At 38.6% G+C, this 22,769-nt stretch overlaps 1 protein-coding gene across 1 annotated transcript in view; it reads right to left on the reverse strand.

The window, feature by feature from the left end:
- necab2 (N-terminal EF-hand calcium binding protein 2) overlaps nt 1-22,769 on the reverse strand; it is a 108,338-nt gene that overhangs the window by 15,514 nt on the left and 70,055 nt on the right. The window contains exon 9 of the mRNA XM_046394869.1: nt 16,637-16,693. Coding sequence (XP_046250825.1) covers nt 16,637-16,693 — 57 coding nt within the window. The remainder of the gene's footprint in view (nt 1-16,636; nt 16,694-22,769) is intronic.

Raw genomic sequence — 22,769 nt, forward strand, 5'->3', positions numbered from 1 at the left:
GTTTTCTCCAGGTACTCCGGCTTCCTCCCACAATACCAAAAACATGCACATTAGGTTAACTGGCTACTCTTCATTGCCCCTAAGTGTGAGTGTGAGAGTGTGTGGTTGTTTGTCTTTGTGTGTTGTCCCTGTGATTGACTGGTGACCAGTCCAGGGTGAACCCCGCCTCTCGCCCATAGTCAGCTGGGATAGGCTCCAGCTCCCCCATGACCCTCAAATGTCAGGAAAAATACTTTGGAAATTCTAACACAATCATCTACATGCCTTATGCACAATGCCACAATGAGAAATACCAAATATTTGGTTGTTAAGAATATGTTGGAGAATAAAGAGAAAATCCATATCAGACATCTAATTAATGTCTTAATATGTTTGATTAAATTCTTTCAACAAATATGAATTTACTGAAATAGAAAGACATCAGTTAAATTCCTGACATGGATTTTTTTTTTCTCATTCTTTAATCATTACATCTCACTGACAAGGTGCAGTATTTGCTGATTTTAATGAAGCAAAATGTCAAGCAGCATTTTACATTTTGTTTCTGAATTTATTAATTTGAATGTGACAAAGACTGAGCGGGAATAAACACTGACAGCTATATTAAATCCATCAGTCCATCATTACTTCTAATACCTGCTGCTGTTGCATAATGTGTAGTGTAGCTAATTGCTTTGACTAGGAGAATGAAGAAGAAGAAATTCTTTTAAAAAGTATTGCAATATTTTATTTTTTTTAGTTATCTAAAGACTTGTGAAACTAATCTACCAAAGCCAAAAGAAAACTTCGACTGACAAAATCAATAAAGTGGTCATGAATTTTAAGATTTAAACTCAGACTCAAGTTCAAGTTCACTAAAATCTAAATTATTTGCCCACAATACAATGAAAGCAACACTATTTAAACCCATACCCTGAGACTGTGCTGCACATAAGACTCTATAGACCAAACACATATAGGCAAGAAGAGTTATGGTGGTGTCTGCATGTTTTAAATGCAGTGAAATTAATGAAATAATGTGTAACATTTTGTATTAAAATGTCTACAACTAGACCTTTGTTATATGTTTTGCTGAGTTGCTTATTTACATTATTGCAAATGTTTCCAACAATCTTCAAACCCACAGAAAGCTATAATTCTGTTCAAGCTATTGGTCCATTTGGTCACCTGTCATTATAACGTCCAGGACAATGATGGAGAGTGAGGAGGGAATGTAAATGCAATGTAAACAAAATTTTAAAACTTTATCTTGTCTGTAAGCATTTCTGCCCGAGTCACGTCAGATAGAGATAGATCTTCATCTGCAAAAGTGTTTATATAACAATAAAGACAACTCCCAAGATCACACACTACTTTACTGCGTCATCAAACTACATATTTGTTTTTATTGTTTTGACTGAGAGACCCCATAGTGGTAGAAATTATATATTGTGTGTTTAATTGAAATGTGATGATATTAAACGGTGTAAGAGATTTTCCCTAAAGGTCAACCAGTTTTGAAATATGCACAGACTCCTGTCAGAGGCCTGCAGCTCATTACTTTATATTGTTAAAGAGCTGCCTTGAGCTTTCAATATAAAAAGTATGATATAATGGTTTTGCTCTGCCAGCATCTGTTCAGCATGTGTGTGAAAGTGTACTGCAGCAAGATCATCTATAATGGTTCTTCTTCCTGCACCTATAAAGCCTGCAAATTATTCCATACGCTGTGTGTGTGTTTATAGGACACTACTGACGCCATAAGTCTGTTTGTTTGGACAATTGGCTGACGGTCACCATGCTGTAAAAGTATGTGGACCCTTCTTCATTGGCTTGTATAATATTATTGATTTCCATCTTTTGCTGAGCCTCATCAGCATTCTTCAACCCTGTTTTTTCTATCTTAAAAAGGATGCATTCTTCTCATGTCATAATTCTCAAACTGTGCTTCTGACTTAACAAAAAAAATCCCATTGAACAACATTATGATCCTGACCATAGTCTTTATTTGTACTAATTTCCTCATCATCGAGCATAGCATAAGAAATTCTATATTTGCAAGATGTGATGATAGAATTTCTCAATCTGAGACTGACACACTAGAACAAAGGTCATGACTGTCCAGCTAAACGACAATGCCGCTGCTGCATACTCACAAGAACTAGTATAACAGATCATATTTCCCCCGTATTAGCTTCTCTACACTGGCTGCCTGTGAAATCCAAAATAAAATTTGAAATTTTCCTCACATACAAAGCCCTTAATGGTCAGGCACCGTAATACAGAGCTCATAGTTCCCTATTATCCAACTAGAACTCTATGCTCTCAGGATGCAGTGTTACTTCTGATTCCTCCAAAAGTAGAATGGGAACCAGAGCCTTCAGTTATCAACTCCCTCTTCTGTGAAACCACCTTTTGGTCTTCTCTACATTTAAGATTGGCTTTCTGTATTTGTCAAGTTTGTCATGACATAACATTTGTTGTGAATTGCTGCTATATAAATAAAATGAAAAAAGTGACTGTCACAGGCAGCAATGTGGTGTAGTGGTTAGCATGGTTAGCATTAAATTCAGTTTCCGTTGTGACTTAAAAAACACAAAAATCAATAAAGCTAAAAAATAAAAAAATAAAGGAATAAATAAAATATGGTATATTGATGCGTTCTTCAAACAAATACCAGCTTATTTTATTATCACACTGAGGCTCCATATCTGAACTGTCATCCAATGATTTCATTAGGTTCCATGCATAGGCTTTTCTATCATCTGATAAACCGAGATGAAGAATATTTAAACTACATTTTCACTTTGTCTCTATCTGCTGTCATTCAGTTTTGGCAGCTTAGCCCCTGCACCACCCCACAAGCACCAGTTTCAATGATCCAGCTACAAGAGCATTTCTGATTGGCTGCTATTTACGAAACTCTGTTCCTATACGTCCATCTGATCGACTCTGTCACCAACAACATTTTTCTCAAATAAAGCATCTGCATTCATCTAAAGCCACATCTTTCCTGATTGAACTAAAACTGAAATGTTGCATGTTCAAATGTTGGTATGAAGCGAGTGGACAAATTCAGCTTTTTGCTTATTTGTAATTGTATAATTTTCAACATCTTTGAAATGACTGTGATCTGAAATGTAAAGCAAGTAAAAATGTAGATCTGTACCTCAGATCTGTATAACCCCCCTGAGTGAGGCCTAGAGACTTGAATAACTGTATAAAATATGCAGAGTTCACTATATGTGCTAAGCATGTGTGTGTGTGTTTAACATGATGTAGTGTGGGATATTTCCCCAATGGGTATGAAAATGGGAGTAGCAGAAGGATGTGTGAGCATGGGTTGTAGAGAGTGGGGGCAATCAGTCTGGTGTTACCATGGGAACTGGGAAATACCAATCACCCACATTCAGGTCTTCTTCTCACACCTTCTCTCAGTGGCAACCCCTCATCTCCCCACTCTACCCCTCAGGTCTTCCTCCCACACTTCTCTTCATTGCCCCAGTTCTTGTTCTTGACATCTCACAGCTCTGCCATCTTCTGCCACTGTCTCACTTCTTCTTTTTCTCCTGCAATCTCCCAACAGCCCTATATTCTCTCTATTATCTCCTCCTCTGTGCATCCCTTCCCTCCTATTCATTCTTACTCTTCCCTATCCTTACCCCTCCTCCCTCTTTTCCTCTCACCTGTTCTTCCTCCTTCTTGCTCTGGGCTCAATCCTTCATTTATTCAAACAAAATAGAAAGAACACGTTCATTGGTTAAGGAATTATTATTATTTATATATCTCTCCTTGGGCTGCAATAAAAGATGAATGACTACAGTATGGTTTGCAGTGCCTTGACCTGCAGACTGCAGCAGTGCAAGAAGAAAAAGAAATACTTTACAATAGGCAGCAGCATTACACAACAGTGGTTATTATCATATTTTGTGCTTGTGCTTGTGGTTTGGGTCACTTGAAATAAGTGGAGGACTGAGGAGCACAAATAGTTTTTTGAGTGCTCTGCTAGGTCAATGCCGTGTTGTTCTATTGGTGAAATGTTAGGCTGTAAGGAGACTTATGGACAGTATGGATTCTTGCATGTAATATGCATAATCACTGCTGTGCACATCCAGCAGACATGAAGCAACAACAGCATTCATTCAGACTGGTGACCTAACAAATGAATATCCAATAATCACTCTTGTGAATCAAAATACAAATGTAGCAGGTCATAAGCCAACACAACTGGCTAAAAGATGTTAAAATACCCCACAGAGCTGAGGTGAACTGTAGAGTCAGATGACAGTTCTGTGGGTTGGTCACTACAAGAGGCTCTTTTCATTTCGAATAATACGTGCAGCTTTAACTGAGTGATGGCAGCGGTCATGCTGTCTGTGTGGGGGTTTTCATCCCTGTTCTAACATGTAAGCTACATGTACAGTAGCTTAAGAAAAAAATGGAGATTGAAACTTGTCAGTGGATAGAAATCTAAGGAAAGAGAATCACGGTCTTGCCAACACTGTTTGACAGAAGTGACATGGGAAGTGCCATGCACTAACAGCAATCAGCTCTTAGCATCAGTAACCTGAAGGGAAAGCAACAACAAAATAAATTATGTGTAACTGGAAGCTCCGTTTACAGAATCAGTTAATGGAAGCAGACTGGGGCTGTGGTGTGCAGCTCCCAGATGTTATCATGTGTATTAAAATCCCATCTCTGAGATTACTGCTGCAATTATAAATGGGCAAACTTGCCTGGTGAAACTAGGGTGAATGGCTGCACTGAACGCTTTCAGTTTCATAATGTACTAATGCTCTGCGGGACTGCAGGGCCACTCATTCATATTTTGCCTGATAAAACAACAACAAATCTCTTTAGACACACCACTTTTTATGGGGGAAATTGCAGAGATGAATTCAATTGTAGATCACTTGCATACAAAATGAACATCCAAAAAGCTTCTGGCAAATTGTGCAGTTTATTCACACCTAATGATATACAACATAGAACTGTATTAGCAGTGGGTCCCAGAGGTGCTATCCAGTTGCAGCACTTCTAAAGAACACAGATCAGACTGACATCCTGATAATATAACATCAGCTGAAATATTTCCAAGGACAAATTCTTTTTATTGCCACCACCTTCAATCAATCTCTTTATCTGTCGCTGCCTGACAAATACGGCACTAACACTTTCATTCTAAAGCTACATGTCTCTGTTTATCCCTATGACAGCCTCTGCCACACACATCCATACACACATACAAGCTCCCCGTGACTTTCACTGATGCAACCTACTTACATTCATCAGAGGTATCACTCCTCTTTAATGTTCTCTCTCTCCTTTCTCACTGTTGCAACATAAATCACTCTTCTTCTTCTGTCAGATTGTATTACTCTGATTCTTCATATACAAAACACAATGAGCTCGTTTGCATACAGTAATGACTTCCAGGTAGTGGTTATCACGAGGCATAACAACTAACGTTTAAATGACCGCATTTATTCGATATATGAGGTCTTATTGAATATCTGCCTCTTTCTTATCCCGGATTAATTTGTCGTCTCTGCTAATGTATTCCTCCCAACATCAATCGATTCACTCTGCCTCTTGCTTTTCCAAATCGTGCATTTGATCTCTCGACGTGGGATGCATTTTTGCAGAAGAACACTTCAGGGCACGTTCACGATAAGCATGTTTACAGAAATATATTTGAGCTTTGAGGAGTTTACTCCTTCAGCTCAGATTTGTTTAGGCAGATGAGAACAATAAGTGAACAATATAAGACTCCCTCCCCATGGCCTCATGGTATATATTTATAGAATATTTTTGCAAATAATGCTATTTTCCTCTCATAACCCCCGACTTCTACTTTACTGTAACACTTAGTTTTAACATTAGCTATGTTTTCAGTAGGGGGTGCAGGAGAGCAGTGCTCACAAACCCATAACACATCAGCTGAACAGTGGAATGGGACCCAAACAACACTCTAAATCACATCCTGACAGCACTATTCAGGATTAATACACTGGCATTGTCAGTCACAGAAATTTCACAGTTCTAAAATGCTGCTGTTGGTTGAAAACTGTACTTGAACTTGAAATTTTTTTGTGCAGAGGGGGTTATGAAAATTCTGTCAAAACCTTGCCACAGCACAGACACCATACTATGGGGCAGAAAGAAAAAAGCATGAGGAAAGCTGGTGCGGCTGACAAATTTAAAGATATTGTGGATGATAGGGACTGGGAGAGGTGGAGACAAACTACCATTTGTGGGATTCACTGACTTCACTAACTCAGAGTCCCCCCGGGAGGCTTTGATACCATACAGATGTGCAGTTAGCCAGCTTGAGTTGGTGAGCAGAGCAGTCTGTGACAGGGCTGGGGCAACCCTCTCCTGTCTTACAATCAAAAGATTCATAGGTTGTATGCTGAATGACTTTGTTATTTCTCACAGTATTAAGGGGGAAGTTGATGCATTTACTGATTATTGTTATTAACTATTGCTAACAATAGAGATATGACAGAAAATGGGAGAGAAAGATAGGGAATTAGATGTAACAGAGAGGTTTTAGACGAGCAGCATCTTGACCACTAGGGTGCCTGATGAGCCTCTCATAGAGGCTGGAATTGTTTCATTTATGTGCGTGAAACAAACAGCGAATGCAGCTGTCTTATTCATTATGTTCCAGTCCTCATCTGCATTCACTGTAGAGGATTCTCTCACTTCCATTCACCCTGTCTCTCTGCCTGCCCGAACTACCTGACTCACCCTCTCTCTTTCTCTGCTGTCCACAGTGCCTAACTTACATTGACATTGTGATTCACATTCACTGAGCCATAATTGTGAGGGAAATAATGCTGTGCTGACTCCAAGAGGTGATTAAAAGCACTGGGACTGACTGCAACAAAATGTAGCTGACAGTATACTGTGTGAGGCTGCATGTGCGCGTGTGCTAAGTGTATGTGCGCCCATGCTTTCATGCATATGTGTGTGTGTGTGTGTGTGTGTGTGTGTGTGTGTGTGTGTCAGGCTTTGATCCTGACGTTTTTCCTCCTCCTCTGGGTAAACCTCTTGTGTTGTTGTTTGTTTCTTTCATACTCTAACCTTCTGTTGCATTTACCAAAATCCTCTAAATATGTTCTTGTTAGTCTAGTTGTGCAAAGAGAAGCCTACTGTTTTGCTTTATCATTTGCTCAGCTCTGTTTGATGTTTGTTAATAATTAAATATGCATCTTAAAATATTTTGCTGTTGCAGCAAAAGAAAAAAAAGGCATGGCTTCACTTGGAATATGATGGTGGCTGTATGCTTCTGTCAAACAAGGTGAAGTTTTCATCCATGTCTGTCCTTGTATATTGTGAAGACTTTGAAGGAATTTAATAAACGGTAATGAGTATCTACTGACATGTATGTTTAATAATTTCCACTGTGAAACATGCTGTCTTCACGTAGAGCCTCTTTTTCCAGAGGAGTACAGAGGAGTGACAACGAGCTCCATCACAACGATCACAATGAAGTTCAACATCATCAGAAGCAGTGAGCTTGTGGTGGACTACTGCTGTGTGTCTGTTAGTATGTGAGTTCACTGAGAGCAACAAGTGTGTGTTCAAATGTTTGGATAATAAAGCTGATTCTAAAGTTTCAAGGAGGACACCCAAGATTAGTGTCACCTGTTTAGTATGTGACCAAATGTGAAATATGGTCACAATCTGCCCTTCTGTTCCTGAGTCATGGTGGTGAATTATGGACAGAAAACATTATGACCTTTGACCTTTTATCATTTTATCCTATTAGACATTTATGAAAAATTTTGACGCCTAAAGCATGCTTTGTGAGGTCACAGTGACCACAAAAGACCACAAAAAATGTAATCAGTTTATCCTTTAATCAAAGTGTGCGAAATTTGAAGAAATTCCCTTCATGAGACGAGAATTATCAACATAAAAGTAGATTCACTGTGCCTCTTTTTACAGTTAATTGGTTGAATAAATGCCAGCAGCAAAATGGTCAATGAAAGTCAATTAAAAAAAGATGTGAGGCAATGAGGAGAAAGTTAAAATATATGGAACTGAAGGAGGGAGAAAGTCACACACACACATACACACGCTCAAACACAGCGAGCAAGTTGTCAGTTTAGCAGACTAAGTGGGCTAAATTTTGTTGCAGCAGAGACAGAAGTAGGGAGGGAGGGAGGGAGGAACGGGGGGTGGGTGGGAGACAAACAGAAAGGGAGGAGAGAAGCAGTGTGGGTTGTGCCTGATTAATGCACATAGGAGCGCTTATTGAATTTAAAGAGAAAATCCAGTTGCGACAACACAAACAGCCACCAGGGGATTGGGGGCATTCAGAAAACATGTGCCACGGTTCGTACATCAAGACAAGGGATACTGAAAAGATCCAGATCTCATAAGACCCTTCAAACCAACAGATCTGTGAGACATGACATGATTGGTTCATATAAGACATGACAGAATAACAGGATAAGTTTTCTGAATGGATTCCCTCTAGAAACTCTCAGTGACAGAGCCTTCAGACGTGTTCCACTAACACTTTAACATCAGTGTAATATTAGCATATTCATGTTTATGTAAACAGAAAGGACCGTTGAAAAGCAGAAGACTCCTCTGGTCTTAAAGGGTAAGGCTGGCATTATTCACTAGTTTTCTTCTTGTCTACAGACCCATGTAGTCTCCATTCTTTCAGACTTCCCTACCCTGTCTTACTGAAGACATCATGTTTACAATTCCCACATCCAGTACTTTTTTAAAACAGATGGCTGCTTATTCTCAGAGGAAAAAATAGTGCATTTTGTTAGGGACTATTTTCAGCATTAATAAATTTGGTGCTGTTGGAGTTTTTACAACAGGAGAGTGTATGTGGGACTGATTCAAAATAAACCACAGTATATTTGTGATAATGAGGGGAACATGTCACCCAGTGCCACAGAGTGGTTTTGGCTTTGGTTCATGGTATGTGTTGAGAATAAGAAAAGTATACAATACTGCCAGCCTTTTCTTTTAATATACAGTATTTCTGCTGGACTCATTTATGAAAAAAATCACAAAGGTAACACTTGGTGTTTTTTGACAACAATAGCACTTAAAATGTGTGAGATAACAGCCTTGTTTTCTAAACATATAAGTTTCAAAATAATATTGGGAGATTAAAAATGTTACACGCGGCACCTTTATATAATCCTGTAAGACTTTCTTGATGGAATTCCTGTTGCAATTTAACGGCTTTCAAGAATATAACCTATTAAAAAAAGACGACGTATTGTTTCCAGAAGGAGAAAGTCTCTTTGTTCTGCCCACTGGCAGGTCAGAGGTCAAACTGTGCTGCAGAACCTGAAGCTGTCAAAAATTCATGTTGCTCAAGGACACTTTAGCAGGAGAGGGGTTCTTGTTAAGAAATAGTCCTGCAGCTATACTTGTCTCAGGGTACAGCTAATCACCCTGCTGCCCTGATGGCTCCTATAAATTGGTGTAGTTTCAGGTCTGAAGGATTGGTATAACTGCTCTTCTCAGTATTTTAATATCAATATAAGTATTCCTTCACTGGGGGGCTGTCAATAATTCACTGTGTCATAAACAAAATAGTGGCAAAGCTTCACCCGCTGCAATATTTACTCTCATTCAGTCTTCTGTTATATAAAACATCAGTCTGCATCAATAAGGAATCATTTCTCATTCTTTTGTGTCTTTTCTAGCTTTGATTTTACTTTCAAATATTGACAGTAATGAGTATAAGTTCTCTTTATGTGATCACCCCAGTGAGGATATTTTTATGAATCATTTTTTTCAATAAAAGTACTAAGCATTCATAAAAATGTCCCTACGAGAATGGCTTGTTATTATTTTAAGTAATATTTGTGTGAGATGAGGAGATGAAAGGAGAAGAAAAGGCTCATTTGGAGCTGAATTAAAGAGTCAAAGCTAACTGAACATCATCTGCTGCTTCATGAAAGGAGAGTGCTGGTAACCTGGTGATGTTTAGGAGCATGTGCATGGAGAAAATGAATGCGAGGGACCCGCTTCACAAAATCAACTGCTCCACTGGAGCGGATCTGCCAGCTTCAAAAAGCCATATGTAAGACTTTTAATGTTACACAGAACTGCAATTAAGATAAGTGTAAAACCCTAAATACAATTAAATACAAAATGGTAAAATGGTCTGTCTGTGATTGAAAGTTCGCAGAGCATAACTGAGAGGACAAGAATACATTTAGTGACATGAGGACCTTTCCCTTCTATATTTTTGAATAGTTTGACATTTTTGGAATTACTTTTATTTGCTTTTGCAGAGAGATGCCACCCTCATGTCTGTACATTAAATATGAAGGTAGAGCTAGCCAATTGTTAGCTTGGGTTAGCATATTAGCCAGGAAGCATGTTCTAACTTGTTTGTTAAATACATACACAAATCAAAATGCAAAAACAAAAGTTTGTGGTTTTAAAGGCAGACTGCGGACAGAAGTAAAGTAGTTGATTCCACTGTCCTTATGGTAAATATGCAGCTATATCCATCAAATTGCTAAGTTAATATTAAGTTAAAACTGAAAAAAATTAATCAGTAGCTTAACTAACAATTCACTGTTTTGTGGGAGTGTATGTACTGGACTTATTAATGAGCAGCAACTCCAGGAAGTTGTTAATTAGTCAACTTTTGAGGTGCTGGTAGGACGATTTCATTACTGTTGGACTGCTGTTCCCAGAGTTCTCAGCTTTCGTGCAGCATTTACACTTACAGACTTGAGATTGACATCTCGGAAACTCTCAGTAAGGAGATGAACTGCCATATTATTCATTCAAAGTAGATGAAACAATTTAAAAAATGCGTTTTTGATAACATTTGACAAATGTGAATGGAAATGAAAAAGTTAAAAAAACATTAATAAAATCATTTGTGCCTGTATGTGTTTTGAAAAATAACATGTTACATAGTCTTACTTTGGTCTTATAAAAAGAATCTGCGACTTATATTGTAATTTTACATTACAGGAAGAATGAACTATACACCATGATGTACGGTTGACCCATATTAGCTGTAAGATGGGACCAATCTCACACTACATCTCCACCTCCTCTGAGTCAGCAGTAGTGGCGTTCGAGAATTATGGTTAATTCAAAGAGCAGGCCCATCTGAGTGAGAGCTGCTGTAGAGTGCGTGGCCCGTTCATACAGTAAAATCCATATTTATAACTTCTTGATTTATTTTTCATAAAGGTCTTCACAGTGTCCTGAATGTCCCTCTGTGAACTTCACTTTCTCATCTCACCTCCTGACTGTCTGTTCCATTTATCTACATCTTATTGGAGCATTCATTATATATTTAAGCCATATACTGGGGATCTTACTCATCAATCACACTGAAATGAATTTGCTTTGCAGATGACATCTTTTCTTCCTGATCTCATTCTTTTTGTTGGATTTTCTCTATTTCTCACTTCTATCTCTTTTTTTCTGTTTCTCAGTCCTGCAGCTTATTGTTAAATGTTTCTTCTCACCTTTCCTTTGTTTTCCCACACATTTCTTTCATTAATCTGTTACTGTTCTTTAATTGGTCTGTTCTGCTAATGAATTTGGAAAGTAGCTTGGATATTATTGTTGTCTGTTTACTTGTTGGCAAGACACAGTGTGTTAGAGAAAGTGTTAAAGGATTAATTCAGTGCTATAGATTTTGGTCCAGAACAGTCTCAACAACTACTGGATTTATTGCCACTGGATAAATTGAGCTTAGTTGGTCTGAAACCCATAAAACCAGGGATATGCATATGATATTTCTCTGTGTGCACAAATGTTGTCTGTCCACTTATTGTATGTCCACTTACTGTGTGCCAAATACCTGCAAAACTAATTATATTCCCATTAACCTCAGCTGTTCTTGTGCACTTTTATTTAGTCCTAATTAGCAAATGTTAGCATGCCTACAACATTAAAGCTAGCTGTAAAACATCATGGCATTCATGGTATTTTCTTGGAAGATCAAAACCAGAAGACAAATGATAATTTGGACGCCGCAGCTTTTCCAAGATGGAATAGTTAGGCATTGATGTAGGTTGGTCTTCTGTCCTGAGCGCCTTGCGGTTAATTATGTGCATCATTTAGAGACATTGAATGCAATAATAAAAGACAGCAGAGAAAAGCAAAACATTTTTTGTTGTTGAGATTTTAAAAAGACACATCCACACATTAAACGCATCCTTTTTTAAAAACAGAAACTTGCTCGTGTCCCTTTGGCCTTTTCTTTTTCTCATTTCCTTCCCTCATCTCTATTATCTCTCTTTTATTACACTGTAATCTGCCCATACATCCCCCACACCCCTTTCTTGTATTCTCAGCTTCAGCTTCTTCTCTTTTTAGTGGGCTCTTGCCTTTTCTGATGCGCTCCAGAGGATCAAAACACTGACATGATACAGTGTATGTGATTGATTTACCCACTTCACATGACAGAAATCATCAAGCAGCCACGAACTGCGCTCGAATGTCCACTACAGGTAAAATGCACATGCAAATTCAGTTCAACAACTGCAGTCTGTATCTCTCATATGATATATAATCTTATTATGATCCCCTGTGTGGTGATATAACTCACTGAGGCGTCTCTGTGCAGATAGGAGGGATGATTGCTTGGACAAAGGACTGAAAGGAAGAGGAGATGACAGATAATCATGTTTGAATCTTTCTTCTGCTGGAGAATGGAAGGTCAGAGGGGATGGATTGAGTCGGTTGTGGGAGGAAGAGTGAAATTATGTAAAGGTGAAGAGGAGCATGACCTTGTTAAAAGGAATGTGTTTAGAAGCAGAAGGGGGGTTACTGAGGAGGAGAAGGCTCAAGGGGTTATGATACACTCAGTTGTACCATAAGAGGGTGAGGTGAAGGGGCAGGGAGTGGAGGAGAAAGGTGGATGGTGAAAGATTTAAAGAATTTCACTCAGTAGTATACCAACTATGTTGTTATTTGAGCTTGTGAATTAAAAAAGCAGTTTTACTTGACTATTTTTAGTTGGTGTCAGAAGCATACGTGTCTCCAGATATGTGATTTATTTATCAAACAGGAGCGGCAGCCTGGAAGCTTCATTTCACAGGAAGATGCAAATAACAGAAGGAAATATGATACATCTGGTTGCTTGTGCATTTTGCTGGATTTATTAAGGTATAAACAATTTATGACTGTTAGTCTTTGTGGAAATATGCTTTGCCTCTAAAAAGCAAATGCAGATTTTAAAGTTATAGCAAAAACAAACAATTTATTTGAAAGGAAAAGAAAGAAGAAGACAATAGAGGAAAACAACTAACCATTCTATAATACCAAACAATGAGAGGGAGCTGTGGCTTGTGCTTATTAAACTTGAATCTGACACTGACTGTGCTGCTAATGCACACAGTGGTGATTCGCCTCTCTCAGTCAGACATCTGAGTTATGGTGGTTGCTGTGTCATATGGAGTTTTTTTCTTCTACTGCGATTTAATCTCTCCTTTCTAAGTTGGAATTGTATGAATAATGGACAGGTAAGTAATTTTTCTCATGCTGAGTTGAATGGTGGATTTCGTGTAGCATATTTTGGACTCATGTTGCTTCATTAATGGACATAATGGACATTTCTGCTCCTTTTTTAAGAGACGAAGTTATTTGGGGAGCTTTTGTCTAGACTGGACTGGGGATAGTGCAGAGGCAGGCAGGAAATGAGGACAAGGACAAGGGACCAACATGCAACAAAGATGTCTAAGTTTGACCATTGCTGCTATGTTCTGTAAGTGACAACTAAACATTCACACCCACTTCACACATCTTCAGTTGTGGCCACTTGGATCAACTATAAACATTTTTGCCTTGGGATGGGGAAGTTGTTTGGATAAGAAATTACATCATTAAAAGAAAACATTTAGCAGGTTCGGCCCTCTCCAGTATGGACGCTTGGCTGCAATTTGAAACATCCTCTGTTCTTCCAGTGTATGTGAGCAGTCTCCTTTAAGCATCTGTGCCCATGACAACTGGACAATTTAGTCAGGGCTCTCACTGCTTGGCAGCAGTTAATGGGAAGCCAAAAGTGGCCTGATGGCAGTGGCTAAAAGTGTGCTAGGTGATCATTACACAGGTCTCCTGCAGACAGTAAAATATCAGTTTTTTAACACCACAGATCTGAGACCATGTATTTTGATTTTTCATAAACATCCATGAGTGAAAGAGGAGGAAGACCTCTGATTTTGGTAATCCCTCCTCTAGCATCACTTTAAGTTTGATTGCCACTTGAGGACAAATAAAGTGATATGAATTGGACCGAATAACACACAAAACTAATATGGTGAACATGATAAACAGTATACCTGTTAGAGTTGCTAAACATAAACATGTTAGAAAACGGATGTTAGCATTTAGTTAACTGTTGTACAGTACACAAAAGCTGCTAGCATAGTTGTAGATTTTGATAATTTTGATACTTTTTGTTTCATCATCCTGTTATTTACCATGGAGGCATCATTTTACTCTTTTTTACTTTGTGTAATATTACTTTTGTTATATCCGTCACTGTGGAGCAGCTCTGTTTTGATAGTGGTGCTATGAACTGAAATTGAATTGAATTGAACTAAATTATTCAATGTTTTTCCACGTTCAGGCCCCAGGTACATGTGATGAATTAAAGATATGCCTGCTGCAAATAGCCACAGCTGAAAGTTGTGGTCGCTTGTAATGACTCTTCTTTGTCACTCTTTCCACTGACAGGTCCAGTGAGTGGTGATATGCAAACTGCTGATGAAGTAAGTGCGTGTTTTGATCCATTTTTAACAAACAAGTGTAACGTGTCACCAAGTGCTTGCTCAAGGGGAATGTTGGGCTCTCTGTAATACAATTTAATTAAAGAGTTTGGTCTAGACCTGCTCTAATTGGAAAGTGTCATGAGATAACTTTTGTTGTGAACTGGTGCTATATAAATAAACTGAATTGAAATTGAATTGAATTAACAGCGAGAAATGAGACTTGTGTATGTGTTCCAGTGATTGAGAATTCTAAAACAAAACCCCGGCTTTGCAATTCAGGCACTGAATTCTAAAGAAAAGAGTACACAGATGAGTTTTACTACATTAAGGACAAGTGTTAGTGATGAATCTAAACACAGTTTTACAACATGTATAACCAGATAACGTGGAATAACTGGTACATTTTTCAAGCATCCACTGGTCACTTGTTAAGGAGTAAATGTAGTGTAACTTTACACTGTTGCCAGTAATCCTGTGGCCTGTTTCATCAACAATCAATGCAGTGAGCTACATCACTAAACCACTCTTACAAAGCCAACACCCCTAAACTGTCTTTAAAGCAGGCCCTTTTCTATTCTTCTTTGCACTATAGAGGGTGCCATGTAAAGCTCATATGAACACGATAAATCTGTATTTCTTATTTTGCAGGCATTCAGACTTTTAAGATAGCTTTTGACTGTATTGATTGCACTCTTATGTCTACTTCACTGAAGGCATGCAAATGCTGATAGCCCAAGACTGTCTGATAGCAGTCTTGGGTGAAATTATTTCTTAACTAGAATTGCAACCTCAAAGGCAAGCTGCAATTTACATCCATGTCTGTCAAGACTCATATTAAATATGTAGTGTAGACTGTTAAGAAATTGAGTTGAAGGTTATCACTATATTGATATGTATGACTTGTATGATGCAAGTAAGAAACATGCTGTCTTCTGGACTACTTCTTTGCGTCTTTTTGTGTGTGAGTTCACTAAGAGAAACAAAAATCGGTCAAATTCCTAGTATGTGTTCACATGTTTGGACAATAAAGCTGATTCACACACATGTTCAACACAGCAGTACAGAAGATCTACACAATCAGACCAGTTTCATGGTGGACACCCAAAATTAGTGTCACCAATTCAGTTTACGACCAAATGTGAAATATCCCTGGTTTAATAATAGGTCTGTTTTGGGCTTAACATGTATTAAGAGTGTTCATTTTAAAAGCAAGGTGCATTGCAATTGAGATGGTGGCATCAACTAGGTGGAAACCGCAAAAATGCAAGTGTGACAATTAGAACAGCGACGAAACTAGCAACACTGCGGGACTAATTAAGGCCTATCTTATCTTATCTTATCTATGCTTCTCTGAGCTGAGTGCTGGTTATGAGATATGTCCCAGTGCCTCTGGCCACAGCTATCACCAATGTAGAAACATAAAAATGGGCTCAGATAGTTGAGCTTATGTGTTGTATGATTCAGTCTAAACACGAGAGCCAGAAATGAAGAATACCATGCAGTCCATATTACAAAACTATCACACACCCTGAATATGCTGTTTGTTTTCTTATTTCTCTGGGTGTTAGATATTGTAAAATAGTGTGTTATGTTATTAATTGTTCCACACAAGACACAGCATGTATAAATTATTCAGGTGCAGACAACAAAACACAACAAGCAAATTTCTTGCAAAATAAATCAAAATATTGGTGTCCATGGGACAGGTACTGAGACATGGAGTATTTTTGGATCCTGGTGGTAATGTTGCCCCACGTTAACCACATCACAAAGTCATGTCTCGGACTTGTAACACTCAGCCTGAGGTATTGCTGCATTGGTTGCTTGCCTTTGCAAGGCAGCGATGAGTGATGCTGCACCTGGGGCTGTGTTTTGCAGTGTGATGTACAATGGTTATTCAGTTAGTGTCTACTTACTGCGCTGGCAGTGCCATCTGTGTCTGTTAGCCTCTGGTGCAGATCAAACCAGACCGTCTGCAAAGAGAAGCACAACAACAACAACAGCAGCAACATGTCAATCAACAAGACCAACGACAGCAACTACTACAACCACAGCTTGAAGCAGGCATTAGTCACTCACAACAAGAGGCAACAGGCATGAAAGCAGGACATGATGTCTTTTCATAATGAAAATAAGTTCAGCAGGGAATATGAGAGGAGGGTTCAGGGAAGAGGTGGATGCATGCCAATAAGAGAAGCACAAAATGAAACAGAATGACTTATATCAGCATGAGAGATCTGAACATGCAAGACCACTAAAAGGCTAGAACTAACTGAGCATCAGGATGTATGAGATGGTAGAAATTACTGAATTAATTTCCCATAAACCAGTGTACCAAAATCAGGGGATGGTGTAATGTTATCAAGGACTCAATTGACCACAGTTAAGCCTCAGTTGCTACAGCTGCACCTGTAAAGTCTTCCATTCTTGCTCATTACATATACAGTTTAAATTGATTACATTGTAGATTTACCAGTGAAAATTCTAGCAGCAGTAATTAAAAAAACATTTATTTTTTAAAACAATGGAAATGTTTGATTCCATACTAAAGTAAACAAAAGAAGGCACCTTATTTCAAGCCAATGACCTTGGATGGCGTCAGCTGAAATGACAACTGTCACTAAATGATATTATCAGCTCTGGCTAGCTAGTGTGAACTAATACTGACACTAAAACTAACTGAGATTAAAACAGTGTCCAGCTGACATTTTAAAGTTTCCAGCAGGTACACTTTAGAACAAGAGGTGTGTAAAAAGCCAAAAAAAGATATAAAAAGATCCTTAGTATGCACATAATCTTTACATGCATCATATAAAGCTAAAAGCTAGAGGCCACAGCTACATGTACCAGGACAAAAATCGGTATCTTCACAGCTGATGATCTGTGTAGGAGACATGGAAATGAAGGAGCCGTATTTTTCGTGTGTTGTAGTGTAGAGACTTGTGTTACTTAAATGAAAATTATGTGTCCTAGAAAGACGTAGATAGGTTAATTTTAACAACACATTGACGAAATTTGTTCATATTTTCAAACAACATTTTTTTTTACATGATAAAAAGAAATGATGAAATTAAGGAATAGTTTGAGTTTGACAAAGGATAATATCTAATGGCTAGAGTTTCAGGGGGACTGTCCATTGTTCTGACAGACCTTTATTTCAAAACCCCAAAAGCCCCAGTAATGGGAGTAGGGTTAGAGACGTGAGCTTGTTACTGAAGGGTTGTTGGTTCAAATATATCTAGGTGGGGAAAGTGAAAGAACTGAGGTAACCTGAAGCAAGACCCTTAATAACTGCTCCAGTGGAGCTGCTCAGCGGCCAGTAGATTAAACTGTGGTTGTAGGGAGGGCGTGAATGTGTGAAAAGTGTGTGAATGCGATCAGGGTGTTCCGGCAAAAGTCAGCATTGCTCTCAGTGAAAATTCCCTGAGTTTTTTTTTTTTTTTTTGTTAAAATCACATTTGTTTGACAGCACATTATCCTGAAAACACAATTAACTGCCCTGAAGGCCCATGGGTCTGAAAGTACACACTCTCTCTGGGTTTTGTTTTCACCCTTAATATCTTAGTGTCAAGTTAGGGTTAAGGTTAGAGCATGTGTTGTTTGGTGTTCAGCATGGTCAATTCAGCACCATGGACAGGGTCAGCACTCAGGAGAGTGAGGAGAGTGTGTTTTCTTTTAAGCAACATGCATTTGTTTTTAGGATAACAGGCTGTCAGAATTGGCTTGGGTCCAATGGAACAGAATAATGGGCCATCAGAAAAATGACACGGCTCTGTTGCAGGGTGTGCAGATATAAAACTAAATTGAAAACAAGACAGAGTCTCCATCTTAGCTCCCATAGAGTGATTGTTCCAGTCCTGAACAGGTACTTTTCTAATGTATCCTGCAACCAAACATGAATACAGTTTGCTAGTAATGCCCCTTTCCTATGTAAATAAGTTATTACTGTTGGTAGTACACCGGTAGCCAGGCATGCTAATGTTTACAGCTTATATCAGAGCAATTCATTACACTTCGCTCATGCTTTTTGGTAAGTCTGTGTTTTGCTCTCATTGCATAATTGTGCTGCAGGGAAAGGAAGGGTTCAGTTCAGTCAATGGTCAATTATTCACAAGTCTTAAGTGAAGGAGACGCATTTAACAGCTGAGACATCAGTAAAGATAGGTGGGTTAATGGCACAGTGTGTTTATGTGTGTCTCTGTGTGTGTGATATCGAGACACTATTTTTTAAATTTTTTTCTCCACTCTCAAAGCCTGTGAGTTATATGTACCTGATCTAATAAATCACAAGCGAGCAGATTTCTGTCACACACAGTCTTGTTTCCGTCACTTTTGGGGACGTCATACAGACTTATATTCATTTCCTGGAGACTTAACCACCTCCTAACCATAACAATAAACATTACTTGCCTAATCCTAACCCTGACCTTAACCAAACCCTAAACTCAACCTGACCTTAAAGCAAGTCTTCACCCTAATATTTAATGATTTATGCTGTGGGGACTTGCATTTTGTCTGGTCCTCACAGTGTGACTGTAAACAGATTTTTGTCTCCACAACTACAGGAATATGCTCACATGCTCTCTCTCTCTCTCTCTCTCTCTCTCTCTCACACACACACACACACTACCAGAAAGAAGTTCTAGGAAAAGTTGTTTGAGCTTAATGTGTCACAGATGGACTGAAATGGAAGATGTTGGTTGGTTGTTGCACATAAAAGACCTGACTTATCATTTTATCACTTTTTCTCAATATGGACATTCTGTTTTGTCAAACACAGTGGATATAAGGTTAATAAGCATCAACTGATCTTTTTAATCAGATGGGACCACAGCACTGGGGTATAATGACTTAATGATATGACTAGCATAAACATGCCTATTTATCCATTCAGCAGTTAGAAGGCAGTAGTAGTATTCTTTTCTGTCCACCTTATTCCAGTAAGACAGTATACATTTGGTTTTTCGGGGTGTCATGACAACAGCTGCCTGGCTGAAAACTGCACTGATGAGACAAAATCTAAATAGAAACACTGCGGACCATAAAGCTAAGATAATGAGCTGGAAGATGCTAAGGAGGGTTTTTTTCCTGTTAATTCTTCTTCTACAAGTGAACTCTTTCACATTACAAGGGCCCTACATGAAGTCAGCATCTTAAGAAACAAAGAGAACAAAACAGCTCTTTGATTCTTTATACTCATATGTTGGTTCCTATAATATATATTATTTATATGCATATGACACATTGCAATCCTTCTAAATTTGGCACAAATGATTTCTCACAATGGAGGTAGGTAAAGAAAAGATCACATTTCGATCTGTTTTACTGATACTGATACTTTGCTGATACTGATCTGCCCCAAAAGCCCCTCCTTTGGGCAAGGTTGAAGATCTGCCATGACAGAGAGTGTATTTAAAGTTCAATGGTTAATCAAACGACAGCATTACATTCTTTATCAAGAAAAAAAATCCAAAACAATAAAACATAAGAAAACTGTATCACTTTGCTAGTAAGTATTCAGCTCCAGTATCATCTATACCAGATGAGCAGCTACTATCAAAGATTGTTATTCTGAGAAACACAGGTGAGAAGTGTCAGAATTTTTCTTGTCTGCACACAGAGAACAAAAAACAATGATATTGTAACCACAAGAACAAACTCCCAGCAGAGGAGCCGGGAGATGGAGGGGGGGGGGGATCTGAATGTGAGAGTGAGACACAGGGGCAACATGAATTTACCACTTTGAGGAGGGTTCAGGTAATCGGATTTCGCAGAGCAGTGGTGACAACACGGGGCACCATTTTCATCTCAAAAGATACCACATCACTCACTGTGTAGCTGACTTATTACTCATTCAATAAACAATTCATGATTCATTGTGACGCAGTGTGATAAAATCACTTCCTCTCCCAGACTCCTGCACAGTCTCAATACAGAGATTCATGCAGGTAATGCAAGCCCAAACAGAGAGACACAGACAGACACATTCAATACACCTCCATGTTTTTCTTTGATATGATTACTGCAGAATATGGAGAGGTTGTCTAAAAATGTAGTCCAGTATTTGAAACATGTTGGGTTAATTTATTTTCTTCTTGCATTTCAGACTGACATGTTTGTTGAACTCATGCATGACATCATTAATCTGGTCAATAAATGAAATGTTATCTTAAAAAATGCTTAGAATTTATACTGCACGTGGGGGATATTTACAGCTCGTCAGATTTTACTTATAAAGTTCACAGTATATTACCCTGCATTATACCACAGTTTTGGTCAATGTCAATCCTGTTTGGCTGCAGGTTGTCAGTTAAATCCTGATAATAAACACATACTAAGTAGTTCCAGTTAAACTGTCTGTTCTAAATTAATGCACTGGCTGCAGACAGCTCAACATTAGAAATAAATTACATGAAAAACAATCTGAACATAAATACTGAGTGTAATCCTCAGTGTCTCATCCTCACCATAGGATGGTGACTGTAACACACACTGCCTCTCTGAACTTACTTTCTATCATCACATTTACAATTCAATTCTCTACTTTAGGCTCTGGCAGACAGTACACATGGACTATCATCTGTAGGTGAAAATCTTGAGATTGATTTGGAGACAATATTTACTGTTTGTCAACTGTACACAACCTTGCCGACTTTGAATCTTGCTAGCGTGGTGTTAGCTTTCTGGCTCATAGCTGAGCCAAAGCAAAGCGGACTAGAAATATGCCGTGTTGTATCCAAGAGCCGTCCTATTTATTGGAGTAAATAACAGTAACTGCTCTTGGTATCAGTCACCATGGACACCACATCTATTATTATCCTTTCTATAAACCTCCACAAAGGTCAGACCCTGACAGAAAATCTCCTGTAACTTCGCAGTAGGTCCTCAGCTGTGCGCTGCCATTTGAACTTGAAATCACTTCGGAGAGAAAACTAAATAACTATTTTTGTTTAAAGAGTGTAATAATCTAAATAGCAGAAAAGTCTGTAACTCTCACCGAATGATGTTGAATCCTAAACATCCTAAACAAAAATTAAACAATGTAAACACACTATTAACATGCCATCAACATTTTGTTGTTTTTGTTTACTCATCTTCATGTTATGCATATCATGTTGCATTTAAACCATTGTGGGTGTATTTGTGTTAATGTCCCAGCCAAACTGGACTGGTGCAAGAACGTGGACATGGTCTACAGAAAGGGCCAGAGCCGCCTCTACTTTCTGAGGCGGCTGAGGTCCTTCAACATCTGCAGGACGATGCTGAGGATGTTCTACGAGTCGGTGGTGTCCAGTGCCATCACATATGCCGTTGCCTGCTGGGGCAGCTGCCTGAGGGTGAGGGACACTAACAGACTCAACAGAATCATCAAGAAGGCCAGCCATGTTGTGGGAGAGGAACTGGACTCTCTGACAGTGGTGTCTGAGAGGAGGATGTTGTCCAAAATAAGAATTATACTGGACTTTCCCTCTCACCCTCTCCACAATGTGCTGGTCAGCTACAGGAGCTCGTTCAGCAAAAGACTCTTACTGCCACGATGCACCACAGAGCGACACAGGAAATCATTCCTGCCTGTCGCCATCAAACTGTTAAACTCAGCACTGTGACGGACACACTCACTTGTATATACAATGTACATATTGGCTACTTCTACTTTTACACATTGTACATACCTGTATTTTTAAATTTTCTTAAAAAAATTTTGAATACAGTTTTTTGTAAATACCTGTACTCGAGATTTTAGTTTTTCTGTAAATACCTGTACTTGAGATTTTAGTTTTTGTTTTATCCTATTTTATACTCTGCACTTTTCTCCTTTCTTGGTCGGGAATACTGCATGTGCAATTGTCTGTAGAAACAAGAATTTCCCTCCAGGGATTAATAAAGGAATTCTGATTCTGATTCTGATCTGATTCTGATTCTGAATTATATTTTGTAGTATTAAAAGCATAATGAAGTAACAAAACTTTAACAGGTGAAAAGGGAGCTACCTTGCACATAATTTCAATCTTCAGTAAATTACTTCACACAGTAAGGAAAAAAAAAACC

The sequence above is a fragment of the Scatophagus argus genome, chromosome 7 (genome assembly GCF_020382885.2).
Source record: "Scatophagus argus isolate fScaArg1 chromosome 7, fScaArg1.pri, whole genome shotgun sequence".
Lineage (NCBI taxonomy): Eukaryota > Metazoa > Chordata > Actinopteri > Scatophagidae > Scatophagus > Scatophagus argus.